At 56.9% G+C, this 17,649-nt stretch overlaps 5 protein-coding genes across 5 annotated transcripts; 2 read left to right on the top strand and 3 right to left on the bottom strand.

Annotated features, from left to right (window-relative positions):
- Positions 1–229: 229 nt before the first annotated feature.
- On the bottom strand, positions 230–4,688 carry CMQ_837 (transcription elongation factor; the record flags this gene model as incomplete). Its single annotated transcript, XM_014317916.1, has 4 exons — positions 230–489; positions 550–4,180; positions 4,244–4,429; positions 4,500–4,688. The coding sequence occupies 4 exons, from the start codon at positions 4,686–4,688 to the stop codon at positions 230–232; spliced, it is 4,266 nt and encodes a 1,421-aa protein (XP_014173391.1).
- Positions 4,689–5,271: 583 nt separating this feature from the next.
- CMQ_388 (cop9 signalosome complex subunit 12) lies at positions 5,272–7,010 on the top strand (the record flags this gene model as incomplete). The annotated part of the gene is made up of 2 exons (XM_014317467.1): positions 5,272–5,600; positions 5,669–7,010. 2 exons carry the CDS (start codon positions 5,272–5,274, stop codon positions 7,008–7,010), a joined length of 1,671 nt encoding a protein of 556 aa, XP_014172942.1.
- A 799-nt stretch (positions 7,011–7,809) lies between these two features.
- CMQ_1443 (sun domain containing protein) lies at positions 7,810–9,658 on the bottom strand (the record flags this gene model as incomplete). Its single annotated transcript, XM_014318522.1, has 3 exons — positions 7,810–8,066; positions 8,598–8,902; positions 8,970–9,658. The coding sequence occupies 3 exons, from the start codon at positions 9,656–9,658 to the stop codon at positions 7,810–7,812; spliced, it is 1,251 nt and encodes a 416-aa protein (XP_014173997.1).
- Positions 9,659–11,489: 1,831 nt separating this feature from the next.
- On the bottom strand, positions 11,490–12,657 carry CMQ_1021 (uncharacterized protein; the record flags this gene model as incomplete). Its single annotated transcript, XM_014318100.1, has 2 exons — positions 11,490–12,446; positions 12,508–12,657. The coding sequence occupies 2 exons, from the start codon at positions 12,655–12,657 to the stop codon at positions 11,490–11,492; spliced, it is 1,107 nt and encodes a 368-aa protein (XP_014173575.1).
- Positions 12,658–13,386: 729 nt separating this feature from the next.
- On the top strand, positions 13,387–17,399 carry CMQ_1090 (saga-like transcriptional regulatory complex subunit; the record flags this gene model as incomplete). Its single annotated transcript, XM_014318169.1, has 5 exons — positions 13,387–13,801; positions 13,867–14,735; positions 16,360–16,449; positions 16,510–17,325; positions 17,394–17,399. 5 exons carry the CDS (start codon positions 13,387–13,389, stop codon positions 17,397–17,399), a joined length of 2,196 nt encoding a protein of 731 aa, XP_014173644.1.
- Between the last annotated feature and the right edge of the window lie 250 nt (positions 17,400–17,649).

Genomic DNA, 17,649 nt, shown 5'->3' with positions numbered 1-17,649 from the left:
TCCTACTTTTGGCGTGGATTTTCTAGCCCATAGCCTTGGCGTGCTAAGCTTGCTTACTAAGCTTACTTACTACGCACTCACAATATGCAATAACCCGTACGGAGCACCGAGTACATGCTCATGGTATTACAATCAAACAAATGCCTTCACGTCGCCAGACGTGCCAACATACAGATGTCACTATAGAAAATCCTACAAACCCCGTTTTCCGCATCCCGTCCGGCCCGGCCTACCGGCCGCCCTGCTGCATCTTGAGAATCTCATTCTGGTACCGCATCTTGAAGCCGTTGGTCAGAGCACGCATGTCTGGGTAGGCCACCTTGAGCAGCTCGAAGCCCTTGGGAATCACCCGCACCGGCCACGCGTTCACCCGCGTGTTCCGGTTCACCTTGAAGCACAGGAAGAAGTAGCCGGGGTGCTTGCCGTCGAGGCAGAAGGCGTACGAGGACCGGTTCGGATTGGCGTCCATGTAGGTCGTAAGCCATTTTTCTACAGGGCGTCAGCAAACAGTCAATCCAACGACAGACCCAAACGACCGCAAAAACTCACCAATATCCGCCCGCGTCCCCTTTTGGAACTTCTCGTTCTGCATCATCTCGTCCACCTTTTTGGCCATGGCCTTGACGTGGTCCACAATCAGCTCGTCCAGATCCGTGTACGAGTACTTGCCGCCGATCCGGAGCAGCCGTCCGACCGAGAACTCGTTCTCCTTCTGCAGCTCCAGCACGTCAATGTGCTCGTACACGCCGTCGGCCACCTTCCACGTCACGACCAGGTGGTCATTGCCGCGCGACGACGTCCGGATGACCATGTCGCCGGCTGCCTGCGAGCCCAGGTACTCCTCGGCCTGGGTGGCGTTGAAGGGCCGGAAGAGCGGATGCTTGATCACACGCTGCGTCCGGCCCGTTGTCTTGTCCTTCTCCGTCATGTCCTCGCGGTCCTGGTCCTCCTGCCGGAAGTCCCAGGTGCCGCGCTCGTGGTCGACAAACTTGCGGTACGGCCGCCGCAACGCGTCCTCGCGCACCGACAGCTTCGCGCTAAAGTCTTTGCGGCTCAGCTCCAACAGCTTCGCCTGCACCGTCTGTCCCTGTCGCAACACGTCCCGGATCGAGTGCCGGTACGAGACCTCGTGCGCCTCCACCCGGCCCTCGATGCCGCAGTCTAGCTTCACGATCGCAAAGTCGTCCTTGACCACGCGTACGACCACCGGGATGATCATGTTCTCGCACAGCGACTCCTTGGACTCGCCCGTAAACATGGTAAAGACCATGTCCGCGCCCAGGGCCACGTACTTGCGGCGCAGCTCTTCGTACGGCGCCTGCAGCTCTGCCCGGATCGTCTCGAGCGTCGCCCGCTTCTTCTGGTTGTAGTTGCGCAGCAGCTGGTCCGCGTACTCCTCCAGAATCAGCTCGTTGACCTTTTCCTGCTCCTCCTCCTTGAACAGCTTGCGCACAATCGCCCCCGGTCCGTTCTCGTCCGTCTCGGCCTTGACGTCCTCCTCGTCCAGCTCCAGCGCGTCTGCCGCCATCTTGCGGCCCAGCTCGTAGTCCTCCGGGTGCACACGCGTGTTGTCCAGCGGGTCCGATGCCGGGTTCGAGCTGTCGTACTCAATGTACAGGAAGCTGGCGCAGTTGTTCCACACGCGCGGCCCCACGACCGCCAGCTTGCCGCTGTCCGGGTCGCCCACCAGCTCGTCGCGCGAGTTGACCACGCCGCCGTTGGCGTTGATGCCCTTGATCACGGCCGAGGCCTTGCGTGGACCCAGGCCCGCAATGTACGGCAGCAGATTGGCCGCATACGCGTCGTTGACCACCTCGTTGATGTTGACGCCGCACAGGTTCACCATGTCGACCATGGCCGTCTCCAGCGCCCGCGTCAGCTTGTCGGCCGGCAACAGGTGCTGGCACGCGTGGAACAGCAGCGACTGCACGTCCTTGCCCAGGGCTGCGTACTCCTTCATCGGGTTCTGCAGGTAGCGGCCGAGCGCGATGCAGTAGCGGATCATCGGGTTCAGCGTCGGTTGCTCTCGAGCTGCCCGGTCGCTGTCCTTGTACAGCCGCGCCACCTCGTCGTTGACCACCACCACTTCGAGCAGGTCGCTGCGGTACTCGCTCGTCTCTGCGTCCTCGTACTCGGGGCCCATCAGGCCCTTCTCGCTGATGAGGCCCTCGATGTCGCGCACGAGCTTGTTCGTGTCGGCCGAGAAGCCGCTCACGCCGATCACGTCTGGCCGTCGCCGCTCGATCAGCCCGACAAACGCGTCACGCTCCTTGTCGCTGCGCGCCAGGTTGCCGAAGCTGCCCTGCTCCATCACTCGGCCGTCCTCGCCGACCCAAGCCCAGAAGACGGGATCGCGCCCGGGGTCGCCCATGCCGTTGGACAGCGCCAGCACGCGCGGCGACGTGCCCAGGACCATATCCTTGGGCTTGAACGGCGCCTGGTCCAGCCGCTTCGAGTACTCGTCCCGGCAGATCTTGAGCACCTCGTCCTGGCACGCCGTCCGCAGCGAGTCCTTGACCCCCTTGGCAATCACCCGGTCCAGCTTGGGCACCGCCAGGTCGAGCACCTTGCGGCGCTCCTCGTTCCAGGCGTCTGCCCGGTCGCTGAAGTTGTCTGAGGCGAACTCCGTGTACAGCTGCCGGCGGAAGTCGCGCTCGTTCTGCAGCGTCAGCGCCACGTCCACAAGCCCCTCCTCCTCGGCCTTCATCATCTTCAGGAAGACTTCGGGCCGTCGGGCCAGGTCGCTGATCGTCTGGTTGACGAGGTACTTGATCTCATAGAACGGGTGGGACTCGTCAATCTTGCGCAGCCCCTTTTCGGTGCGGTGGCAGCTGACCAGGCCGTTGGTGTAGTAGGCCACACGGAAGAGCTTGCGCATCCGCGGGCTCGTAAACAGCTCTTCGGCATACATCTGGCGGGCCACCGCCATAACGCTGTCGGCCGTAGCGTACGTCTCGTCCGTCAGGCCGTCAGCCAAGTCGACCGGCAGCTTCTGATCGTCGTCAGCCGACACCTTCTTGCCGAGCCGCAGGGCGTTCTGGGCCAGCCGGTCGGCACTGATGCCGTAGGCCTTGGCAAAGCTGTAGGCACGGGCCTTGCGGATGCGCTCAAAGATCGACGTCGCCTTGGCGCCCGGCCGTTTGGTGACCTCGCGCGTCGCGCTGCCCTCTGCCACCAGGTCCTTCAGCTGGCTGGCATACTCAAAGTGCAGGTAGTCCTGCAGGTCCTGCAACTCTTCCATCGTCGCGGCCTCGGACACCATGGACTCGAACATCTTGTCCTCAAGCCCAAAGGCCTGGCGCACATTCTCAAACGAGCGCTCAAGCGCGTTGCGCTTGTCGATCAGCGAGCGGAACTTGATGTCGAGCTCGAGGATGCGCCACAGGTCGTCCTGGTTCAGCAGCTTCTCGGCACTGACGTCGTAGTCGGCGCCGTCGGCCTCGTCGCGGTGGCCAGCACCTGCCGGCTGGCGCGCGTGGATGAGGTAGTCCTTGCGGTGCTGGAAGACGTACGGGACCTCGACGTCGTCGACGACAAAGAACTCGAGCACCTTGCCGACAGCCTTGCTGAAGGGCACGTGCAGGTCGGCCGACAGCTGTTTCGTGGGCCAGAGCAGGTTGATCACCCAGCGGGCCTCTTCCTTGAACTGCTCGGGCGTGATCTGCAGGTTGCGGAAGGGCTTCCGGTCGATCTGGAAGCGTTCGGGCTCGTCCGTGTAGCGGATCTTGTTGTCGTCGTCCGTCATCAGCTTTTCCTGCAGCTGGGACGGCTCGAACACGTCCTTAAGCTCGATGCCCTGCTCCTCGCGGCCGCGCTCCTCCTCGTCGTCCTCAATGTCAAACACCCAGGCATAATCACCGCCATCGCCAAAAATCTTGTCCATGTCGTCCAGGGCGTCCTTGTCGAGTCCGGTCGTGTCGATGACGCCGCCGATGAAGCGCTCGCGAGGTCGCGCCACTTCCATGTCTTCCTGGCGCTGGAGGCGTTCATCTTCGTCTTCCGGGAAGTCCTCCTCGATAAAGTCGTCCATGTCGTCGGCCGGCCCGCGGTGGCCATGCCGGGCATAGCGGTCCTCGGCCGGCTCGTCCTCGTCGTCCGAGAAGATCTGTGCGAGGTCGGTCCGATCGGTTCGCTGGCCGGCTTCATCGCGATGGCCGCGCTTGAGACGCTTAAACTTGGGCTACAGAGCGCATGTCAGCTGTGAGGTCGGAAGCTGTCAGAACACCAAGAGGACTCTTCCTACCTGCGCTGCTGCCTGTCGCTCCCAGTCCGGACGCGATTCGCCAATCAGGTCCAGATCCTCTTCGTCCAGCTGAGCCTCTTCCTCGCGCTCAGCTCGCCGGCGCTTCTTCCTGCGTTTATGCTCGTGGTCCGACGCCTCGCCCTCGTCCTCGTCCTCGCTCTCGTCGACGATGAATCCCTCGCGAATCTGCCATGAACGAGCGGCCGTCAGCTTCCATTGTCGAACACGTACACGTGTCACGCGCTCTCGCACTCACCTTGGCCGCCTCTTCTTCGTCGTCGTCATCGTCTTCTTCATCGCTGGAATCCTCGATTCGAGGAGCCCTATCCTTGGTGCGGCGCCGGCTGCCATCGTCCTCATCATCGTCCTCGCCGTCAAAGGACTCCTCGTCCTCCTCCGAGCCGAGCTCGGCCTCGCCTTCGATAAAGTCTGCGTGTTTGCTCATCCTGAAGCGTTGAGGAGAAAAGGGGGAGTGCGGACACGGCAGAAGGGCAGCAGAGCTTCGGACGGATCAAATGCGTAATGTTCAGGGGAATGGGCGATGAACAACCAGAGGCAACGACCGGGAAACAGTCGTGGAGATGGCACCCACGGGTGGTTTGCGCAGGTGTGGCGTCTGGAAGTCGACTCGTGTGCAAAGTAATTTTTTGGAGACGCGAAAAGAGGTGCTGCAGAGGCCAGCCTCCATACGGGAGATGGCTTGTGATTGGCAGTTGCTATGGAGGTCGGTCTCCACTTTGTTTAATGCGCGAGCACGTGACACGCTGTCAAAACAGCAGTCTATCCGTACGGAGGATCAGAAGAATTGCTGATCTCAGCGATGAGCCGTCAGTAGTTGTGCAAAGGCCAAAGTCTTTTCAGTAAGGCTCAATGCGATTCGCGCGTTCAGACGATAGGGCCTTCCAGCGACTTCCAGGGGCCTTGAGCGCTGAAGGCTGCTGTGGCCCCACTGCGCGTTCACTTTCGATTTGGTCGTGACGAGAGGACAAAGCCGGCTTCACCGTCCCCGTCTCCGTGCACGCGCAACCATGTCTCTGGCGACGCAGTTCCTCACCAGCATCCGTGGCTTCGTCAGTCGACAGGACGGCGCGGCGCTGCGCGACTGGCTGCAGGTGGACCGCGGCGCGTCGCCGCAGTACTGGACGCTGGCGCAGGAGCTCCGCGTCGGTTTCCGTGACGATGCCGCCGTCAGCAGTCTGGTCGACCGTTGTCTGCCGACGGACGAGGATGACGGCAGCGAGGGAGGCGTGCCGTGGCCGGGTCTGGTCGCGTTTGTGCGTGACTACATGCTGTACTGGCGAGGCGTGGACTTTGACGATCTGCCGGCTTTGCACGTTCTCCTGAGTGGACTTTTAACGTGAGTCTCTTTTTCCCTATTTTTTGTCATTCGTTTCCTCTTTTCTCTCTCTCCCTCTGACAGCTCAGTTCTGCGGCCACGGCCCTGTCCCATCCCACACACGGCACCCTCATGCTCGAGACCGGCGTGGCCGTGGCCGAGTCGCTAGCTCGCCTCGTCATGGTGCTGCATCGCCGGCCAGATCTGATGCGACGGATGCGGCCAGCCGGCGCCAATGCGGCAGCACCGGCCGGCGGCAGCACCGGCGACGAGGAGCGCAAGTCGCTGATGGAAAACACGGCCGACGCAATCCAGAAGCTGTTCACGACCTGTCTGATTGATCGGTCAAGCAGCCGATGGAGCCGGCCGGAAGGCAAGAAGACGGCCGTCTACCGGCTGGCCAATCTGGTGCTCAAACTACTCTTTGCCGGCAACAAGGCACGCTGGGCCGTTCAGATGTTCACCAACATCGCGTCTACTGGCCCGCCACTGGCCCTCTATCCGGCCGCGCAGCGCGTCACCTATCTCTACTATCTCGGCCGCTTCTTCCTCGAGAACAACAACTTCGCCCGCGCTGCTCTCTGTCTCGACGACGCCTACCGCCAGACCCCTCCGGCCTGTCTCCGTCATCGTCGCCTCATCCTGGCCTACCTCATTCCCGCTAACATGCTGCTCGGCCGCTTTCCCTCCGACGCCCTGCTGCTCCGCCCCGAAGCTGCCGACCTGCTTCGACCCGTCTTTGCTCCCATCGTCGCCGCTGTCCGTCGCGGCAACTTTGTCGCCTTTCACATTGCCCTCCGCCAGCATGAGCCCTGGCTCTTTCGCCGTGGCCTCCTCGCTACCCTCGCCTATCGCCTCCGTCCCCTCCTCTGGCGCTCGCTCGCTCGCAACACCTTTATCCTCACCTATCAGCCTCCTGCTGACCCCGACTCTTCCAATAATACTCGTCGTCCTGCTCCTACTCTCGACCTCGCCGACCTCCTCACTGCTGCCACCCTTGCCCAGCACCAGCTCGAGGGCTGGATCCCCGTCGCCCCGGCTCCTCGTCCTCGTCCTCCTCACACCAACACCCTCTTCCTTCGTGCCGTCGCCAACACCACGGCCGAGAACATCAGCCGCAACCCCCCCTCCAGCACCCTCGCTGCCCCCCCTGGCGGCCCTCGACGTCTGCGGCCTAGCGAAGGCCTCGTCTGGGGCAACCTCCGCGTCACCCTCGCCGACGTCGAGAGCATCGTCGCCTCCCTCGTCGCCCAGGGCCTCATGCACGGCTTCGTCGCCCATGCTGCAGCCAAATTTGCCGTCGTCGGCGCCAAGGCAAAGGGCAGCGCCCTTCTCGCTGGCTGGCCGCCCGTTGCCAAGGTCCTACGAGATCGCCTTGCTGAAGAGGGCGTCGATCTGCTCAGTGTGCCCGCCTGGGTCAAGGCTCCATAGCCCCATATCCCATATCCCCACCCTTTGCATATCAGTCCACAGTGTTTGGCTGCTGTAACATCAGGACAGCACGGCGTTGTTTCATATAAACGTTTCTAGTTACCAAAATACTATCAATACTATCACGTTCTGCTTTGTCTTACACAACTCCTTCGCAAATTCTCGTACCGTACATACTCGGTTGTCTGTCGTCATACACGGCTCCTCATAAGTCGAACACCATCTCCATCCGAATTGAAGTCGGTCCAATCTCGCTGGTGCTTGTCGCTGCGCCTCCTCGGCGTCGCATTTTGCGGCTTCACCCCTCACACTATCTCATAAAATCGCGCTACCTCGTTGTAGCTCAAACCAGTAAAACAAGGTGTAAAAGGCCTCCCAACTATTCGTTCACTGAAAGGGCTGCACTCATGCCGGCTACCCCTTCGGAGGGTAAATATAACAAGCAGTAAAGAAAAAGTAGTAGGGAAAACATCCAGAGTCGGCTCCCTATCCGTCAATAAAGAAATAAACAATAAACACTAAGCCAGCCCCTCGGCTGGTTGCGTTTCCGGGGAATAAAGGCCGGAAACAATTGGTATATATCAAAAATGGCAACAGGGGGTATAGAAACGAAAAGGCACCATCCAGCCTGACACCTTCGTCACAGACTGAAATCAGAACGAAAGAGACGGCATATCCATATGGCTTTAGTTGAAGAGGCGGAAAGTCCTATGATGAGACAGCTTGAAAATAGGCGGGCCGAGAAAGAATAAGAAAAACAAAAACAAAGGGAATTACTGGTCCATAAGCTTCGGCCATTTCAGCAGAGCCAAAGGCTGGCCACAACAGCAACGAGCAGGCCCACCACAGCAGCACCACCTTGGTGCTTTGATCCCTCGTTCTTAGATGAGGTTGTCGAAGCTGGTGCTGGTTCGGTGCTGGTCGCGGCCGTCAAGGAGGTTGTCGTAGCCACGACTGTCGAGCTCGCTACAGATACAACTGCTGTCGCCGTCCCGTTCTCGTGGAAAATGCCGCCCGCAATGATCGATTTTGCCTTCCGCGCCGACGTTGAGTACACTGTTGAGTGCGAAGAAGACGATGACCAATACGTCGAGGACGAGGATGGAGGCGCTGAAGATGTCATCGGGGCCGATGACCAGGATGTCGTGGAAGACGAAGACGATGATGACGATGACGATGATGACGATGATGACAATGATGACCACGACGACGACGAGAAACTTGATGACGACACTAGCGTCGACGATGGCATCATCGAAGAAGATGAGGATAATATCGACGAGGATGAAGACGAAGACGAAGAAGACATCAAAGATGACGACGTTGATGGCGGTGCCGATGATGCCAGAGGTGAAGACGAAGGCGGGGCCGATGATGACGGTTCGGCCGAGGACGACGGCGGCGCCGAAGAAATCGCAGCAGAAGACGACGATGTCGAAGACAAAGACGAGGACGAGGACGCAGGCGAAGATGAAGACGAGCCAGAAGAGCCAGAAGAGCCGGAAGAGCCGGAGGAGCTGCCCAGGTTGAACGCGACAATGCTTGCGCTTCCGCCGCTGGGAACGGTGACCACACAGAAAGTGGCACCGCCAGCACCGGTCGAGCCTTCGGAACTCGAGACGCTGAAGTCGTCCATGTTGTCAGCGTCGATCGAGCACGGCAGACCGTTGCACCCGGAGCCAGAGCACTCGATACGCAGGCCAAAAGTCGGCTTCGTGCTGCTGAGGCCGGAGCCGGTGTAGATAGGGTTCCAGCCGATCTTGACATATGTCTCGCCTGACGAGTCCGTATTGGCACCAGCTACATAAGGAGCCCAGTTTCCGATCGGGTTGGAAGACGTTCCCCAGATGCAGCCGTCGGCGCCAGACGTGCCGGGCGGGTTGATGTAGTAGCTGACTGGTTAGCAACCGGTCTCTTAGTCCAAAAGCAAAAGCTGTGCAGTGGAGAACCAAGACTTACTGTGCTGCAGTGCTTGCCCAGTACGACGGACCCGGCACAGCCAGAACGGTGGTGCCGCTGACATCGGTGGGAATGTACATGCCCTCGTCACCCGGAAGGACCGTCTGGCAGAACGAAATGACCTCGCCGCACTTGTTGACAGCAGAGACAGTTCCCGTGCCGTCGACACAGTACGGGTCGCTTTCAAACGACTTCTTGGGCGTGCCGTCTTCGTCACAGTAGAGCCCACCGTCCATGGACTCCGGATACGTGTAAGAGGTGTGCGGCTTCCACTGTGCCATCACCTTGCCCGACACGCACGCAATCGGACACCACGACCCCGCCGTGCACTGCTTATCCGGCGCAATGGCCCAGCCGCCGTTGGATGCTCCTGGGACCGACACCAGATCCGCGTCGGTCGGGAGGGTGCAGACAGCCCGCTTCTTGACCGGGCTAGACTCGTCGTCAGCAACAGCAGCAGCCGGCGAGTGGGCCGGAAAAGATTCTATCTCCTGGCGCTGGCGGTGCTGCGCCTCGGATTGCCGCAGCTCCAGCCCTTCGCCATGGCCAGTGCCATGGTTGTGGCTACTGCGCTTTCCGTAGTGTTGATGGGCGACGCGGTGGCCAACCTGAATCTCAGCAACAGCCGATTGTGCCGTACCGAGAATCAGAGCCGACCCAAGGACAGCCTGCAATGCCGTGAGCTTCATTGGCCTGGTGGAGAGGACTAATAGCGGACACGGAGAAGACGAAACGGTCGGTACAGCCTCTCGACTGCTTCCTAAATGATCGACAAGGGGACAGGAAGGGAATTTCAAGGTGCAACTTTTGTAGAGGTGCCTTTCCCAAACTTTGCGGCCTGACTGTCTTGAATAATGGAGGATGCAACGAGCGACTAGACAGCAGGACCCAAACAAGGCACAAGCACAGGAAAGAAGAGAAAGGAGGGCAAACGAGTGTGGGGAGGAAGGTCGAGCAGCCTTCTTCAATGAGCGAAAGCGACGACAAGCGTCTGAAAACGAAAAAGGAGCGAAGAGGCGAGACGTTGCGCAAAAAGGAAAGGAGAGGACGTTGCACGATGGATGGATTCGGTGGGGAAAGAAGGGGATGAGGAAAAGGTGCGCCTAGGCCCAAAACAAAAGGAGACAAGGTTGATGATAGTAAATGAGATCTCAATTGGGCAAGTGGGTCACAACATTACTGCCTCACAGGGGAAATTCACCTGCGGCCGAGCAAAGCGCCTAGTAACAGTGGCCCAGATACCCATATTTCATAACAACCGCGACAGGCCAGAATGAGCTTATTCGTGCATGCAAAGACCTCTTGTGCATCTCTGGTGGAGCCGTCGTTGGACATAGCGGTAACGTGCCCCTGGTGCGGCCCACCTGGCCAATCATGCAATACGAGCACTCGTATCTTCGTGCGGTCTGTTGCCGTCCTTCAGGCACACCAATAGGATAATGGGCCGAAATGAGCGTTTTCTACGCGTTGGCTTTGCTGCGCGCGTGCACGAGTCGTGATCGAAGCCGCCTTTCTGCGGGTGCAGATGTATCGCACAGAGCATAGGTGCTCCTCAATATCCGAGCACAGTCGGCAATTGGACGTGCTTAATTTCGATGTCCGTCGAGACAGACGCGATCGAGATGGCCAGAAATTGCGACTCCGTTGAATCGACTCTCTCAGGTGACGTGCACAGGCAGGTGGAGGTCAATCGTTGCTCCGTACTCCGTAGATGCAGCACGCACTCGTACGGAGTAGCTGCCATAGCGCAGATATCCAGGATGTCATTTATCTAGCACATGGTTCAGGTACTCCGTATCTTACTTGTAATGAACACGAACCCGCTTCCCCTTCTGCTCCGTACGGAGTAAGTCGTCGTTCCCCGCTCGATCTACCCGTAGTGCAGACATGGTTGATATGCTGGCCAAGATAAGGCCGGTCTGTAGTTTTCAGAACCTTCATAACTTGTATCTTACCTTGCACATCTATTAGGGTGGCCAGGAATCCGATCGCAACCCATGCCATCACTTGCAATGCCATAATCCTACATACGCAACCCACGACCTGCCAGGGCTAAAGATTCCCATGTTAGTAATCGGTAATATCTCAACATGGATCGGCCGGTAATGATCAGCATTGTTGAAATGCATACATAGTACGTCGGACGAAAATCACAATTTGACACAAGATCCATAAAGCATACGTTGTATTGCACGACCAACGCAACATCAATTTTCCAGGCGACCATCGGTAATTTGCAATGCAGGACGCAGCCAGCTAGCTGCACCACATGTCCGTTTCGCAAAGTGACCACGAACTGTTATCCAAGACGTCCTAACTTACGTAGAATATCTGCACACGCAAAAGAAGGTGACGAGAAGGACCAAAAGGGCCCAGTATAGTTATTCCTCCTTTTTCTGTCATACGACGTACATTCAAGCAAAGCCATGAGCTTACTCTCCTCTCGCAGCGTCTTGGCGTACTGCTTTTCCCAATGTGAACGACCATTCCGTCAAGCCTGTCCGACGACAGCTCGATTGTCTAGTTGCTAGGTGTCTTGACGCCCTTGCTGCCTGCCAGCACAAAAATCGGGATGACGACGGCTGCCAAAAGCAAGTTGAAGGCGATGGAAACCAGGTACACTTTTGTGTAGAGGATAAGCAGCCGCTTCCAAGATGCACGCGAAAAGGTGCGGTAAGCATCGCGGACCGTGGCATAGCCGCGACCGCTCACAATGAGAGGCTCGACCGCGCCGCCAAACGATCGGTCAAACGGCACGATAGTGTCCTCGTCGGGCGGCAGCAGACTGGCCTGCACGCGAACAAGCACAACAGTCGCCGGGATGACAAGCAAGAAGACAAGCGCGAGCTGGATGACTCCAGCCACGGCCACCTTCCAGATCATGTGGGCGTTGAAGACGGGCACCACGTTCGGCGTGCGGGCGCTCCACGATGGGAGGCCCAGCAGGTTGCCCACCAGCAGCGGGATGTACATGGTGATCGCAGAGGCGACCCACGACAGAAAGACCGGGAGGCTCGTGGCCTCAAAGGTGCGGCGGAAGGGCGGCAGATTGCGCCAGAAAGCCCTAGGTGTGCTCCCGGTACGAATGACGGCATGCACCCAAGCCACGTGCAGCTGCACCAGAGACAAAGTTGCTAGCAGCACAGCGACAGACGTGGGGATGAAAGGGATGGCACCGACGATGCCGCTGACAGCAGACACAGCGAAGGCGATAACAACGGCCAGGTAGAGACCCCGGAAGCTGCTGCGCATGCCGCCAGCCGAGCGGACAATGCGAAAGGTGCGCTTGAGGCTGGAAGTTATAGGCACCGCCGCAGCGGCGTCCCCTGTCTCGTCATGGGCATCTTCTCCGTCTGTGTGGGTGGTCGACGCAGGCGTGTCATCGTGTTCGTCATTGGCGACAGCTTCATACGAAGGTGGGTTGGGGTTTTCGATGATGGCCAGCACTGGGAACACTGTCTTCAGCGTATATGTGGTCTGCACACAGCGGTTAGCAAATGAAAGGTGAGCCTTCTTCTCGCCATCCCACCGTACGTACAAAGAGGAAGGGAAAAAGGAAAACGACGAAAACGAGCAGGAGGAGGCCGATAGCCCAAGCCGGCAGATTATAATTGGGGGCGCTCGGTTCTTCAGTAGTTGCAACCCGCTTTGCGAGAGAGATGCTCGCAGTAGCAATGTGGGACCACATCTTGGAGGATGTAGTACGATGGTGATTTTTTTTGAGCCAGATATATACCAAAATTCGGCGTTTGATGGAAAGAGAAGAAAAGAGAGAAATGAGAGGAGACGGGAGAACGAACAGATGACGGGTATATACCTGATCCTGCCTCACTCGTCTTGGCCGGGCATCCGTCAAAATGGGGCTTGGCGTAGGCAACCATCGGGTACTTTGGTGTAGGGGGACTCCGTACTATGTACTCCGTACATGCACAATAAGCAGCAATGGACTAGGCAGGAAGGAGCCGCTCTTCAAACCGGAAATATAAAACATGTTTCATTGTTCATGCCTTTTCTTCCCGGTCTATGCTGGGTCGCAAACAATCGCTCTCTTCCCTTGTATTGACATGTTGGCCGGGCTTTCCTATGAGTTAGCATTCATAGATAATGCGAGCGCTACGAGTCTGCTGTTTGCAGTGGCGAGCGAGCGACGCCCACGTACGAGTACTCGTACGGATATGGCAGTGGCGGAAGCCAGCCCCAACAGGGATAGCTCTGCGAAGCTTTTAGTCTGCACCAATGTGAAAATCCACCCCACTAATCTAGCTATACAGTTAATCTGCATATAATTATCCCCCACAACACGTCAACCAAAGCTATCCGGACCAGCACATAGTACGATAGAGGACGTTGCATCTGCCTCACAAGCTCCGGCTCTATTGATCCATACTTGAGGCAGTGGCACCTCGGCGCAAACAGGATGGACGGCAGTAAGGCAACCACCTCACCGCCTGCGCATCTGGACAGCAGAGGAACCACCACATCCTCCACCTCATCTGCACCGCCATTTGCTGTGCCCATGTCTGCTCCTGCAATTCCAAATCTCCTATCCCGACTAGGTGGCGGGCCCCCACGCTCTGGCCGCGGTGGGCGGCATGCAGGAAGCCGAGGTGGGCTACATGGCCGCAATCACAGGCACGGCCACGGCGGTCATGGCGGTCATGGTGGTCCGGCTTCCGGCATGGATCACGACACGGTCATCCAGAGCACCGACAGTGACGCCGCCCTCTCCCGGATGAGTGCTGTCGATCTGGGACTGCTAGATGATCGCTTCGCACGGTTTTTCGTCATCGGTGGCGGTCTAGCTGCCCCCCGGTTACCCATCATTAACAGAGGTAGATGTTTACTGTTCCACTCGCTTCTTGATAATGCCACTTACTAAGCTGCTGATTCGTATCAGGCACGTACACCCGCACGACTGCCCTCGATAAGATTATCGGGTCTTTTCTCTCGGGCGCCGATTCATCTATATCACAGGTAGCCTTCAGTCCGCCAAGACAGGTAGTCTCCCTTGGTGCTGGAACAGATACGCGCAGCCTACGAATGCTCTCAGGAGATGGGCCGCAACTCTTCAATACTTCCTACCATGAAATTGATTTCCCAACCGTGTGCGAACGGAAGCGCAACGTATTGCAGTCCGTGCCCTCCTTGGGAAGCCTCCTTGCGAGCCCCGTTGTCGAAGTTCATACCTCAGCAACAACAGCAGGGATGACCACAGACAGCACACATGGCGAAACGATGCACGAGACTTGTTGGCGTGCAGACCTGGGACATGGAAATCAGCTCTGGGGCCACGGTCTCGATTTGCGCCAGCTGGCGACAGCCGCTGCCAAAGATGAACGGAAAGAGAACAACTGCTCAGCCACGTTGGCCGGACTACGTACAGACATTCCTACGTTACTCGTGTCTGAATGCTGCCTCTGCTACCTCCAGGTGCCCGAGGCTCTTGCAGTGCTGCGCTGGTTCGCTGACCGCATTCCGGACCTGGGTGTCGTCATTTACGAACCCATCGAGCCCAATGATGCCTTCGGCCGAACTATGGCAGCCAATTTGTCTACGCGTGGCCTTCACATGCCGACTGTGGCGGTATATGAGAACGGATCTGCACAGGAGATGCGGTTGCTCAAGCAGGTAGGGCTCGATAAGGCAAGCCATGCATCTATTGAAAAGATCTGGAAGGATTGGGTGCCATCAGAGGAGAAGGACCGCATCAACGAACTGAACGCCTTGGACGAGGAAGAGGAGTGGCAGCTTCTGGCAAGCCACTATGTTATTGCTTGGGGCTCGCGGGGAAATTGGATTAGTACATCATGGACAAAAATTTACAACGCATAAAAGGCAGAAGCAAAATTTAGAATATGTGTATATGTGCAAAGGTAGAGAAACGAAATACTGGGCAGAGAACCACTTAAAAGTAATACTCGGCGCTCTAGTTGAGCCTTTGGTGTTAGAAGTTCGCTGAGTCAGCACTGCAGTTGTATCTGATGTAATGACGTTGAGAGTGCACGTGATTTGTATTGGCGTGCACGGGCCAGTCCTCGTACTCCACATTTCTCATCGCCAACCTCGACTGCGGAAAGCTGACCTTCGTTTCCCCGTATTCAAATCAGTCGCGTGCATCTCTCGGTTTTGGGTCGCCTCTCTTTTTTGGTATCGCTCAGCTATTCTGGGTGACGCAGAAGCTATTTTTGAAGGTCACAGAGCCGTTCGGCCTCACACCCGCGCACAACGCTGCCCACAGAACATTCACGATGGCGGACAAAGATGGCAAACAGAACAAATACAAACAGGAGATTCAACAGGTCAGTAACGCATTTTTTTGCAATTTTGTGCTTTGTTCTATTTGCTCGTCTTTTATAGCCGAAACTGCCATTGCAGGGGAGTTCCGGGATAGCTTCCAAGATGATTTGGACATGCAACAAGGGGTCGACGCAAGCCTGGGGAAAGAGTGGTTTGGCCAGTGGCAATACCTTTGGCAAACCCCTAACGGAGCATGTATGGATATGGAGTAGTACTCCGGTCTACTCTCGGGGAACACGAGCTGTGCATTGGAAGGGTTTGGTTCGGGTAGATGCATGAACCTGCCCCAGGGAAAAAGATGAGTGTCTCCTGTTCACATTGAGTTCCATGGAAGTTGATATTATCCATGTATGTTCCAGGTGGCATAGTTACCACCTTTTCTGCTAAAGGACCAGTAAGAGACATCTGTCGGCCCGACTCGTGACTCCCGACCTCCTGTTGCCCAGTCTATATTCTGCCTAGGTATCATCCTCATCAAGTGGTCTTGCTTGACCACCGCCCTAAACTTCTTGTTACTACAAAAGGAAATGGACTGTTTGCATCTCCACTTCTCCACAACACGGTAGAGTATTCAACAGTGAAGTACGTTCGTCAGTACTCCGTATTTCACATCGAGCCAAATCAACGCAGCGCCATTTTTTCTTGCATACTCTATTTTCTTGCATCTTCGTTTACATATCTTTTTCTCCCCATTCTACATATGCACCGGTCGACAGGATATGAAGCATCGAATAGTCGAATCGATGCGGATTTTGATAATCCTGGCCCTACCCAACAAACCCCCTTCGCTCCCAAGCAAATTTACTACAACTCGAGTCGGTGGGCCATGGGAACCGGCGATGAAAGACAGGGCATTCTTCAAAGAACCGACATCGCTCCTGGAAGCTTGTCTTCTACTCTTGCCTCTAAGAGCGTACGCTCTGCCAAAGTTGGCAGCGGTGGAAGGTGCCGAAAACCAGCTCAGACTATGGAAACCCCCCATCCGACACCTTGTGCAAAAGCAAATGTGCAATGCCGTGCAATTCGTATAGTGAAAAGGGATGCGGAGGCCATGAGGAGATTTCGGAGTGACTTACGTGAAGATTTTTTGCAGATGATGTATGTCAGTGGCGAGACTGGCGAACCATCTGTTGAGGCATTGGGTATGATCGAAGAGATTGTGCGCCAGCAAGTGATTGAACTGGTAAGTTTTCTCCTGGATTTTCGCATGAGTCTTCACAGGCAGAGCTGACTATCGCTCCAGCTTCGTAGTTGCACAGAACTCGCAGCCCGCCGAGGGTCCCGATCGATCACCATCAATGATCTTATATTTCAGATCCGCCACGATGCGCCCAAGGTTTCGCGCCTGCGGACTTTCTTGTCTTGGAAGGACGTACGTAAGAATGTAAAGGACTCCGATGACAAAGGCGCCGAGGTGGATATTGGCGGCGGCGAAGACGCGGTAGGAGCGCCTATGGCAGGAGCACCGGTAGATGACGCGACCAAGAAGAACAAGAAGAACAAGCTGGGCCTTCCGTGGGAGCCGGTGTCGTTTTTCAACCAGGAGGTGCCGGAGCGCGAGGACGAAGAGGACGAGGAAGAAGAGGAGATGAATTACATCACGCTGCAGCGGCTGCGCAAAGCAGACGAGCGCACCAAAGCGATGACCAAAGAGGAATACGTGACTTGGTCAGAATACCGACAAGCCTCGTTTACGTATCGTAAGGGCAAGCGGTTCCGTGAGTGGGCCGGCTTCGGGATCGTGACGGACAGCAAGCCGTCGGACGACATCGTGGACATCCTCGGCTTCCTGACATTTGAAATGGTGCAGACGCTGACGGAAGAGGCGCTTCGGATCAAGGATCACGAAGATCTGTGGAAGGAGCGCACAGGCGACGAGGCGCGAGGCAACAAGAAGAGGAAGTTGGCGCAAGGCCTGTTCAACTTGCCTAGCGAAGGACGCTCGCCCGTGGAACCTAAGCACATCCAGGAGGCATTTCGACGGCTGCAGGCACGCCAGACTAAGTACCGGGCGATGCTCAACTGCACGCGACTGCCGGCGAAGTCCAGCCTCAAGATTGTAAGTGCCGTTCTTCAAGTCTTAGCTTGCCGAGTTTTCCACGTTCTAACATATGGTGACTCGTACAGTTTTAGTTTTTGATGCGTCTGTGGCACTTGTTCCTTGTCTACCCTGGGCTGCTATAATCTTGTATGGTTTTGTTCCGCATGGACGTAAGGCGTTTGTGAACACTGGTTTTGTTTATAGCTTTTCTGTATCATTTTTTCATATCAATCATCGTGGCGGATGTGTGGAATTGTGTTTTGTCGGAGAAGGCGCGATGCACGAGCAGGTGCATTGAATAATACACTAAGAAAGGGCACATGTGTCTATTTCTCCGAATTT

This window comes from Grosmannia clavigera, assembly GCF_000143105.1.
Source record: "Grosmannia clavigera kw1407 unplaced genomic scaffold GCSC_140, whole genome shotgun sequence".
In the NCBI taxonomy this organism is placed as follows: Eukaryota; Fungi; Ascomycota; class Sordariomycetes; order Ophiostomatales; family Ophiostomataceae; genus Leptographium; species Leptographium clavigerum.
Note: the sequence above shows the minus strand (reverse complement) of the source record. Positions and strands in the feature narration are given on the sequence as shown.